The 11,186-nt window shown below is 29.8% G+C and overlaps 1 protein-coding gene across 1 annotated transcript; it reads left to right on the forward strand.

Moving 5' to 3' along the window:
• Positions 1-973: 973 nt before the first annotated feature.
• Positions 974-1,877, forward strand: LOC139896667 (protein MIZU-KUSSEI 1-like). The gene has a single exon (XM_071879310.1). It carries the CDS (start codon positions 994-996, stop codon positions 1,708-1,710), a length of 717 nt encoding a protein of 238 aa, XP_071735411.1. The 5' UTR covers positions 974-993; the 3' UTR covers positions 1,711-1,877.
• Positions 1,878-11,186: the final 9,309 nt, after the last annotated feature.

Raw genomic sequence — 11,186 nt, forward strand, 5'->3', positions numbered from 1 at the left:
TCCCGATATTCAACCAAATTTTGGGTATCCTACTGGTACTTCCAATTCCAATACTTCGCGCCCGATCCGTAACAATAATGATGATTTGTATGACGATCCATTTGCCGGTTTGTAATTTGTTTGGTGTGTTTGAAGACAAGTATGCTTTTGTTGGGTGTTTTTCCGGTTGTTTCAAGACAATTATGTTAAGTTTAGTTGATTTGTAAATGATATTAGTTGATTTGGTAGTTTTTTCGGATTTTAAAATGTATGGATAATTATTGTCGTGTTTGGATATTTTTTTTAATGTTATTGTGGTATTTTGTGAAACTATAATCTTATTTATGTAGCAGGTTTGAATATTTGAAATGTGCCGTATCGAATACGGCTGGAAACAGCAGAAACGAATTGGTCCGGTAACAGCAGACGGCTTTCCGGACGACTAGTCGTCCAGGAAGAGTCGTCCGGGTTTTTTTTTTCGTTTTCTGTTATTAATAAATAATTAGTATTATTTTAATATTATTTCTTTTGGGACGGTAAGTCGTCCCCAAGTGTCGTCCGGAAAAAGCGTCCACGAAGGCTAGCGTTGAAAGTCAATGTGGGCCCCACCTTCCGTCTGGGAAAAAAAATGCCGTCCAGAAAAACATTCCGGGACGAACCTTTCGGGACGACACATTCCGGACGATGTGTCGTCCGGGAAGACTTTCTGAGACGATTTATCGTCCGGAAGTGCCGTCCGAAAAGAGCTTTTTTCCAGTAGTGGTTGTTGCATTTAAAAAAAAAAAACAAAAATACATTTAGGCTTAAAAAAATTGATAGTATTATATATCTTCTAACCAATTCTTAATCTGGTTTAACCCTTTGAGCCAATATATCCCAGTGGACCTTTAAGAACCATTTTCTATATTTATTTATTAATTGTGACCTCCCAAACATTATCTATATAATCCTACACACCACCCATAAACTTCCATTCATATCATCTCTCCTTACCAAAAGGACATACTTGATAGAATGGCCTATCACGCGGTTTCTCCGGCCAACTTCACCACCGTCGAATGCCACAAACAAGTCCGTTCATGGCGGCTTCTACGTTCCATTTTGGAACTACTCATCCAAGCTTGTACTTGCACTCTCGTCGAAAAACCAGATTTCGACGATGATCATCCAATTCAACCTTACAACAACCACCATCCAAAACCTTCTTCTTTAGTCTTTCCAACAACCACCACCAATATCACTGGCACCATATTCGGCTCACGTACCGGAAAAGTTAAATTTTGTATCCAAACAAACCCTAATTCGCCATCACTAATTCTTTTACTTGAACTCACAATCTCAACGTCCTTTCTGGCTCGTGAAATGAAAAATGGACATCTAAGAATTGCACTCGAGTGCACAAATGATCATGTAACTTGCAACAACAAAAAGTCTCTTTTAGCTATGCCATTATGGACAATGTATTGTAATGGAAGAAAAGTAGGGTTTGCATTCAAAAGAAAGCAATCGTTAACAGATATCAAGGTTTTAAAACACGTGGAAAAAGTATGTGTTGGTGCGGGGATTGTGAAAGCTATAGATGTAGAACGAGATGATGATATAATGTACTTAAGGGGAAACTTCAATAGGGTTAGTGGAAAATCACTAAATCAATCTGAAACCTTCCATTTGATCGATCCAGATCGCAATATCGGTCAACAACTTAGTATATTCTTTTTCCGTCCAAAATAAGATGGTGTTTTTATTCTTGATTGTTATTTTTCCCATTCGAATTTGGGGCTAGGTTCCTTGTCTTTTTGAGTTGTGCTAGATATTTTTGCATGACTTTCTTTGTAACTTTCAAGATTGGGTCGAAAATAATTGTTACCAATCAAACCTTTTACTTCATTTATATTGTAAATCCTTAATAATTTGAAATGTTTCCATGTATATGAAGAGTATTTGGTTGGTGAAAACATTGCTTAAAGTTTGTTTGATTGAATCTGATGAATAAAAATGAAAGGATTTATCGAGATAAGTGTTTGTCCAATCTAATTATGCTGAACTAGTATTTGTTCAAACTTTACAATTAATCGTTAATATCTTATTGAATTAATTACTAAGTTATAGTACAACGTATTATTAGTACCCAACATATTTCTATATAAACACAGAATTTGTGTAGTATCAGACAAAGATAACATCAAAATGGGTGTAAAATGGAGATCAAAGGAATAATGTAGGTCTAATTAATGAGCCAATCAACCATTTAATCTATCTACTAATTATTCAATTAAAAACCCTAATAAAAAACAGAAGCTTTACATCATCTCCTATAATAGGTGTACAATGGAGACATCTCATAAATTTCAAACTCAACACCTTCACTTTTCATGCACACGCATAAAATTAATTTTATTATTAGATCGACACATTTAATAATTAGTATGATGTTCATATGCATGAAAGTTTAGCATATGTGCATGAGAAAAAAAAATGTATACAAAGGTGTTGTGACTTTAAATTGAAGTAGTGGATGCATGAACTGTTGTGGATTCGGCATGTCTTGTCTCTACAAGACCAAATAACTTTGTGTTTGTGTTGTGTAGTGAAACACATAAAAATGTTAACACCCCACGTATCTTTCTCTATTTATTCTTTTTGTATAGTTATATACTGTATATAATTTAATATGCTTTCTTTTGCTTTACACTATACATGTTTCTTTTGTTTTGTTATCTTTCTTTTTCGTTATTTAGCATATATAATGTTTTTCTTAATGATTAATACGGTTTTGTGCTACTTAAGCTGGAAAGATAGGGCAATGTCGACCTTGTGAAAAAGTATAAATTAAAGTCAGATTTATCAAAAGAATTATTTAATTAATAATTAATTAATGGCCTACCACCCATAGGATCGAGAATATCCTTCAAAAAGGGATACTAACCCTACGTGTAAGACGAATATCAACGGGCCTTGTCTCGGTTTGCCATGAGTCTGGCTTTCGAGAGGTTGCCGATGGCAATGGTTCGTGGTTTCCTCGCCCTCAAACAGCAACAGCAGCTTCGCCCTGCTTTTTTTCATCGAATAGCATAAATAAAAGGGAGCACATACTGGTTTCCAGTTTCAAACGACTTTATAGTCATTAGTCATTCAACGGCTATTTCATCTAATTCAATTTCCAATTTACCAACACAAAATACATCTAATTTATCTCACTTTTATTCAACGCAAACCATTAGCCGTTTTAAATACACTATAGATCTGATTTTTGTTTCAATTGACGTACATGTCACAGCTCACGCGTAAAACTCTATTGTAAGTAAAAATTTCACTACTAAAAATGTCATCTAAATAAATTCAATTACTACTGACACTCACCAATACCAAGTTCAAACTAATGAATAACTGAAATGTGAAACTAGAGTTTTATATTCAAATGGTAATAAATACTACTTTGTATGTATATACGTAAAGTTGTACGTATGTATAAATTTCCTTGTATATGTATTAAACTGTAGAGATTTACAAAAACGAAGTGATAAAAACATAGGGTGAGCAATGAAGTTGTGTCCTCATGTAAAGATGAGGAGGGGTCAGGGTTAAGTTTTTTTTCCCAAAAAACGAATCAAGAACTTTCATCAAAAAGCATGAACGAACCTATAAAAACAGAGAAACAACACCAACAAACTACCTAAGCCGAGCTATCCTACCAAATTATCTAGAAGTGAACCGAGCCGCGCACATAAGAGAAAAACTACCAAAAAGACAAGCAAACTATGCAAAAGTATAAAAAAAAAAAAAAAAAAAAAAAAAAAAAAAAAAAAAAAAGCTAAACCATGTTACTTAAGACCAAATAAAACATAATCCCTAAACCAAAATCATATGCCAACAAACTAATTGAGCAATTAAATAACCCCAAGTTTCTCTGCAGCTAGAGATGTTTTTCTACTATTTGTCCCAGGTTTGAGTAACTTGCCTTGCACCTGTTCAAAACCAACCGACTTTCCCTTTTATAAAAAATGAATAAAACTTATGATTCGTGAGAAGGTGCTTTCTTTTAGCCCTACATATTTTTCCGGACTGAAGGACGTGCCAGTCTTCAAGCGACCAACATCTCCGCCATCATTAAACATTTGAGCCACCTCTTGAATTTCAAGATCATACTCCTCGTCGCGTATAAAATAATAATTACCATAAGCTGACAGTTTCTGTAACGATCCGGCTTTTTCGACTTGCTTTTGTGCTTTGTGCTTTCACGAAACTGCGTATATGTGCGTACTGAGCTAGTTTATACTCTGGGATCTTATTTAATGATTAATTACTTTCATTAATATCTTACAACGTGCTATTAAGTATGTAATAACTTAACTTGATCCCCGAAAGCTTTTATGACCGTTGGTGTCACTTGACGTTTGAAACGAGCTATGTACTTGGTACACGTTTAACTTTGGTCATAATCGGAATATTATGACTACGTAACACTAATTGTTATTTTATAATAACAATTACTTGGGTTTTTGGATGCTTAATTACGCTTAGTAATTTACTAGAACACACTAGTTAGCCTTGTTGGACTTTCTACCTTGTTGGACTTTAGCCCACCCTACACTAGTTAGTGGACTATTTAATTAGCCCAATTATTAGTAACTAGTGACTCATTAATATGTGAGACAAATGCCCATTTATTAGAGGGAACATACTAGTATTTTTGTTAAGCATTATCCTTAATGTTGCATGGGATCCTAACATAAGCACCAACTTTAGACAACCATTAACCAAAAATCAAAAAGGTGTCCCCCTTGTCCCCCCATACAACCCATGGCCACCTCACCCCTCCCACACCCTCACCACCTATAAATACAAGCCTTATTTCACCCATTTTACACTTGATCTCATTTGCAATTTACACACACTTACTCTCTAATTCTTTCTCTAGTCTTACTCTCTTTAAGAAGTGTAAGTATTTGATTTTTCTTCTTCTTCTCCCTTCACCATTCACGAATTCATCATCATCATCAAAGGGTCTAGCTTTTTAGCTTTTGTTCTTGATTACATTGATGTGCGTAGAGGTGTATACGAAATAGCTTATATTTTACTAGAAAATACTATTAAAAACGATACAATTTTACACAAGTTATTAGTAAGTCCAGTTCGTTTCACATGGAGCTAGCCAAGTTTAACGCTATATTTTTAAAACTATATATATATATAAGTAGTATTATTATTATAAAAGGGGGGGTTTTACCGTTTAATGATCGGTTTGTCGATTTTAAAACTTTAGTCGCAGTTAAAACCTAATGTAAAATATTAAAAATAAAACTTAATTTAAAGCGTAAAGTAAATGACAATAATTAAAGTGCGATAAATAAAAGTGCGATAAATAAAATGACTATAAATAAAATTGCGATAATTAAAAAGTACGATAATTAAAAGTGCAATTAAATATAATGACAGTAAATAAAAGTGCGATGAAATATGAAATAAAGGAATTATGCTTATTTAAACTTCCGTAATCATGATGTTCGACATATTGATTTTAGTTTATTACCATGGGTTAATTGTCCTTTGTCCTGGATTATTCAATATGTCCATCTAATTTTTGTCCATAACAGTCCATCAGTCATAAATATAAAGTGCGAGTGTCCTCGTCAAATTATTCTTATATCCTAAGTCAAATATTCCAACTAATTGGGGACTTAAACTATAATTACACCAATTTTCCTTGTATGTAATTCACCCCTGTTTTAATAAGTCCATTGACTATTAATCCATTCTAGTGTCCAGTTAAATGAATGATTATTAGTACTTATAAATATCCCGCCCATCGTGTCCGATCGAGTGTATATGGTTATTTATAGGTACATCCAATTGTAAATCTTTATATTAAATTAACGAACTATCATTCAATTAAACAAATATAAAGCTCATTAATAGCCCATAGTCTAATTTCCACAAGTGTCGTTTTTTTGTCCAAACCCCAATTATGGTACAAAGCTCAATAACCCCGTCTTTAATATTTTAGCCTAACATCACGATTACTTCGATTTAAATAAGCATAATAATAACTTAGCTACGAGACATTAATTTAAAAGGGTTGAACATAACTTACAATGATTAATAATAGCGTAGCGTTACACAGACAGAATTTCAACTTACACACTTATAACATTCGCTAACATACCCTTATTATTATTAAATTAAAATTAAAATTAAAATTATAATATATATATATATATATATATATATATATATATATATATATATATATATATATATATATATATTACGTGAGAGATAGAGAGATTGAATTAGGTGTATACATTCGACTGAATTCGTTGCTTTTTATAGGATGTGGCATGATACTGTTCACCATGCGATCGCATGGATTTTGCACTTCCAGGCCATGCGATCGCATGGCCTTCTTTTACAGCTCACATACTTTTGTTTGTTTATTTGCCAACGGTTTATATATATAATATAATATATATATAATTTTAAGAATTATTTATATATTATATTATATTTATGTGCATAGTTGACTTGTAATTTTTAGTCCGTTGCGTCGCGCGTTGAGAGTTGACTCTGGTCCCGGTTCCGGATTTTCGAACATCCTTTCGTACTATTTAATATCTTGTAGTTTGCGTTTTGCGGCTCGTACTCTTGTAATTTTGAGACGTTTCTCATCAATAATTAGAACAACTTTGATTGTACTTTGTACTTTTGAACTTTTTGGTCGTTTGCGTTGAAGCGACCCGTCCTAATCCATCCGGACGAAGTCCATATCGATTATAAATGATTCACAACAGTTGATTACATCGCGAGGTATTTGACCTCTATATGGTATATTTTACAAACATTGCATTCGTTTTTGAAAAGACAATCTTTCATTACATCGAAAGTTGACAACATGCATACCATTTCGCAATATATCTTACTATAATAGACTTAATAATAATCTTGATGAACTCAATGACTCGAATGCAACGTCTTTTGAAATATGTCATGAATGACTCCAAGTGATATCTCTAAGATGAGCAAATGCACAGCGGAAGATTTCTTTCATACCTGAGAATAAACATGCTTTAAAGTGTCAACCAAAAGGTTGGTGAGTTCATTAGTTTAACATAAATAATCATTTCATAATTTTAATAGACCACAAGATTTCATACTTCCATTTCTCATAATCATACGTCCCATGCATAGAGACAAAAATATCATTCATATGGATTGAACACCTGGTAATCGACATTCACAATATGTATATAAGAATATCCCCATCATTCCGGGATCCTCCTTCGGACATGAAATAAATTTCGAAGTACTAAAGCATCCGGTACTTTGGATGTGGCTTGTTGGGCCCGATAGATCTATCTTTAGAGTTCGCGTCAATTAGGGTGTCTGTTCCCTAATTCTTAGATTACCAGACTTAATAAAAGGGGCATATTCGATTTCGATAATTCAACCATAGAGTGTAGTTTCGATTACTTGTGTCTATTTCGTAAAACAGTTATAAAAACATCGCATGTATTCTCAGTCCCAAAAATATATATTGCAAAAGCATTTAAAAAGGGATTAATGAAACTCACACATATAAATATTGTAAAACAGTTAATAAAGCATTTGCATGTATTCTCAGCCCAAAAACGTAAGGAGTAAAAAGGGAAATAAAACTCACAATAATGTATTTTGTAGTAAAAATACATATGACGACATTGAACAATGTAGGGTTGGCCTCGGATTCACGAACCTATATCATTCATATATCTATTAAGACACATACTTGTAATCGAACAAATATATTTATTTATATTATTATTAGTGATGTAATTTATATATATAGTAGACTAATAGGTTCATTATATATATTTTCATTATATATATAGATATATTAGTATAGTTAAGTTATGTGTATTAAATATATATTTATATATAAAATCTTTATTTTTATGTTTATAATTTTAATAACGTCTTTAAAACTTTTATTTTTCATAATCGTAATTATTTTAATAATAATGACATAGATAATACTGATATCAATAATAATGATAGTTTTGGTAAAAAAATAATACTAATAATAATAATGGTAATTTTTAATAGTTTTAATAGAAATTTTCAATAATTATACAATATCACTAATATTAATGTTTAAATGATAAGTCTATTAATGATACTTTGTAATATTAATAATAATGATGATAATACTAATAATAATACCTATGTGGATGATAATAATAACACAAACAATTATAAAATGTTACAAGTACTAATATTAATGAAAATAATAATAATTTGTATCATTCTCATAATAATAATAATAATCATAATCATAATTATAATAATAAATTATAGTCTTTATAATAATACTTGTATTAGTAATAATAAGTGTTCTAAAAATAACCATAATAATAATAATCACAATACTAATAATAATAATAATTTTAGTAATGAAATCTACCTTCCAAAGCCTTTCTAAAAAAATATGCCCTGAACCGGGTTTGAACTAGAGACCTCCTACTCACTGGCAAACACACTTAACCATTCCCTCTGTCTTGTTTATCTAATTTATAAGGCAACCCAAACTATATATCTAGTATTTCATTTAGCCATGTTCATCATCTTTCTTCACCAAGTTTAAAATCAAACGGGGGCAAAAACTCAACAACAATCGAACGGGTTTTCATTTATGACTTGTAAACAACATGAAACAAAAAAAAAATGTGTTCATGATATAAAAAAAATGAGAAAAAAAAACAAAAAAAATCCTACTGCTTGCCCGTAGCCAAGAAAAAAAAAATTTTTGTTTTCAATTTTGAGTTCGTTTTGGACAATCTTTACAACATGAAACATGTTTCAAATCATTCCTAAAATCTATCTAAATCATCAATTGAACTTAAAACATCAAAACAAGCTCTAATTTCTCCAAGAACAAAACAGTTGACTTTTGACAATTTAACTTTGACTCGCAAATTCGAATTCGTTATTAAGAATTGGAACTTGAGATTTTGCAGGAAGTTTAAGTAAATGATTCCTAACAACTCTGCATTTTTAGTTTTTGAAATTTGTTTCGAATTTACGTTAGTGTATATTACTGTGAAGAACTCAAGAACTCAAAAATTGATTTTTAGATTAAGAGTGTTATAGGTTATGATTACAACATGAATTGTGTTGCAAATCATTCCTATAATCTTTATGGATCATCAAATTAACTGGAGATATCAAAACAAACTCGAATTTGATTCAAGAACACTTAGTTGACTTTGAAAACCAAAACTTTGACTCTCAAATTAGAAATTGATAGAAAGAATTGAAGATTGAAAACTTACAGATAGTTTAGATAGACGATTCCTAACAAGACTGCATTATTACATTTTGGAAATTCATTCGAAATCAAAATATGGTGAAAAAGATGAATGTACAGAGTGTCGAGCTTCATCTTCTTTTTATTTCTATTTTCAAATCCTGATTTGCAGTGTAAACTAGTATTATATATAATGTGTTAGTACATAATTTAACAGTTAAACTAGATTCTAATTGATTTAAGAAATTGACCGGGATCGATTTATAGACAAGGAGTACTCACAATTCAATCAATGAATAAAAAAAAAAGAAACAGACATATACAATCAAACAAAATTTGTTACCTATCCTTGTTATATGCTTATATATAATTAATTTTAATTTTATTAATTAATATAAATATATTAATAATAATAATACTAATTAATAATATTTATATCAAAATAATAATAATAATAATAATAATAATAATAATAATAATAATAATAATAATAATAATAATAATAATAATAGAAATACTAATATTATTTATGATAATAATAATAATAGATTGTATTCTTTGTAATAATAATAATAACTATATAAATGATAATTTTATCAAAAAAATATACTAATAATAATAATAAGAATTATATTATTGATGATACCATTAATTACAATTATATTAGAAATAATATAACAATGTATTTATATATACATATTTTCATATTACTATTACATATATATATTTTTAATATTGAGAGTGATTATTATATTACTACAATAATATAATTTATAATAAAACTTGTTATATTAATTGTTAATATTAAATAAAGTTATAACATTACTACTAGTTATAGTGATAATGATATTAACAATGATATCAATAACATTAATAAATATACAAATCAGATATATTAAATTCAATATTATAATTTTAGTAATTCTGATATTAATATTAATAGTAGCAATGAATGTATTAATAATATAATGATTACGATTAAACTTGTAATTACATTTAAACATTAATATTATATATTATACGATAACATATGTTGAATATTTATTATTTATACATTGTATATATATTACCATATACTCTTAATTATTAATAAGAATCATATCTATATTTATTCATTTTTAAATTACACTTACTTATTTTTGTAACTCATTTTACATATTTAGTTCAAATGTTTAAATTTTATTTTATAATTTTAAATTATTATATATATACTTACATCTATATATACTTATATATATACATATTTATTTGCAAACTATGGTTCGTGAATCGTCGGGCATAATCAAAGGTCAACTGAATCCATATAAATAGTTCAAAGGTCAAATGTATGCACGAACACAGTTCAAGGTTTATGAGACTTCAACATTACAAACTTTGCTTATCATGTCGGAACATATGAAGATTAAGTTTAAATTTGGTCAGAAATTCCCGGGTCATCACAGTACCTACCCGTTAAAGAAATTTCATCCCGAAATTTGAAGGTGGTCGTCATGGTTAACAATAGAAATGTTTTCATGATGAAAAATGAGTTGATAAATAGAATTTTATCATTATTGATTAATACAGATAAAATAAATCGATTATTCAAAGATTACGAGTGAAGCTATCACAAAATAGTGAAATGAAAGGAAAATAAGATTCGCCTTAGCTTTTGACGTAGTCAGGGTTGAATTCCTGAATTCAAGGGATTTAAAGAAAATCTTCAAAATCTAAAAGATTTGATTCTTCGGCGAGTAAGAAAATTAGGATTCTCTAATTAAATGCAGAGTTCTGCCTTGATTTTTCTATCATATTTTTCACCATAAATTAACTTATTCCTTTCCATTACTTTTACCACTCCTATGCTAAATTTCCAAATTCAAAAGATTGTGTAAATGCTTAATCCAGTTCTGATCCTTGTCCTTATTCTGACTATCGCAACAATCAT

The sequence above is a fragment of the Rutidosis leptorrhynchoides genome, chromosome 3 (assembly GCF_046630445.1).
Source record: "Rutidosis leptorrhynchoides isolate AG116_Rl617_1_P2 chromosome 3, CSIRO_AGI_Rlap_v1, whole genome shotgun sequence".
Lineage (NCBI taxonomy): Eukaryota > Viridiplantae > Streptophyta > Magnoliopsida > Asterales > Asteraceae > Rutidosis > Rutidosis leptorrhynchoides.

Bases quoted from the DNA above. Each gene is read 5' to 3' on its own strand.
- LOC139896667 (XM_071879310.1), top strand. From the start codon at position 994: ATGGCCTATCACGCGGTTTCTCCGGCCAACTTCACCACCGTCGAATGC.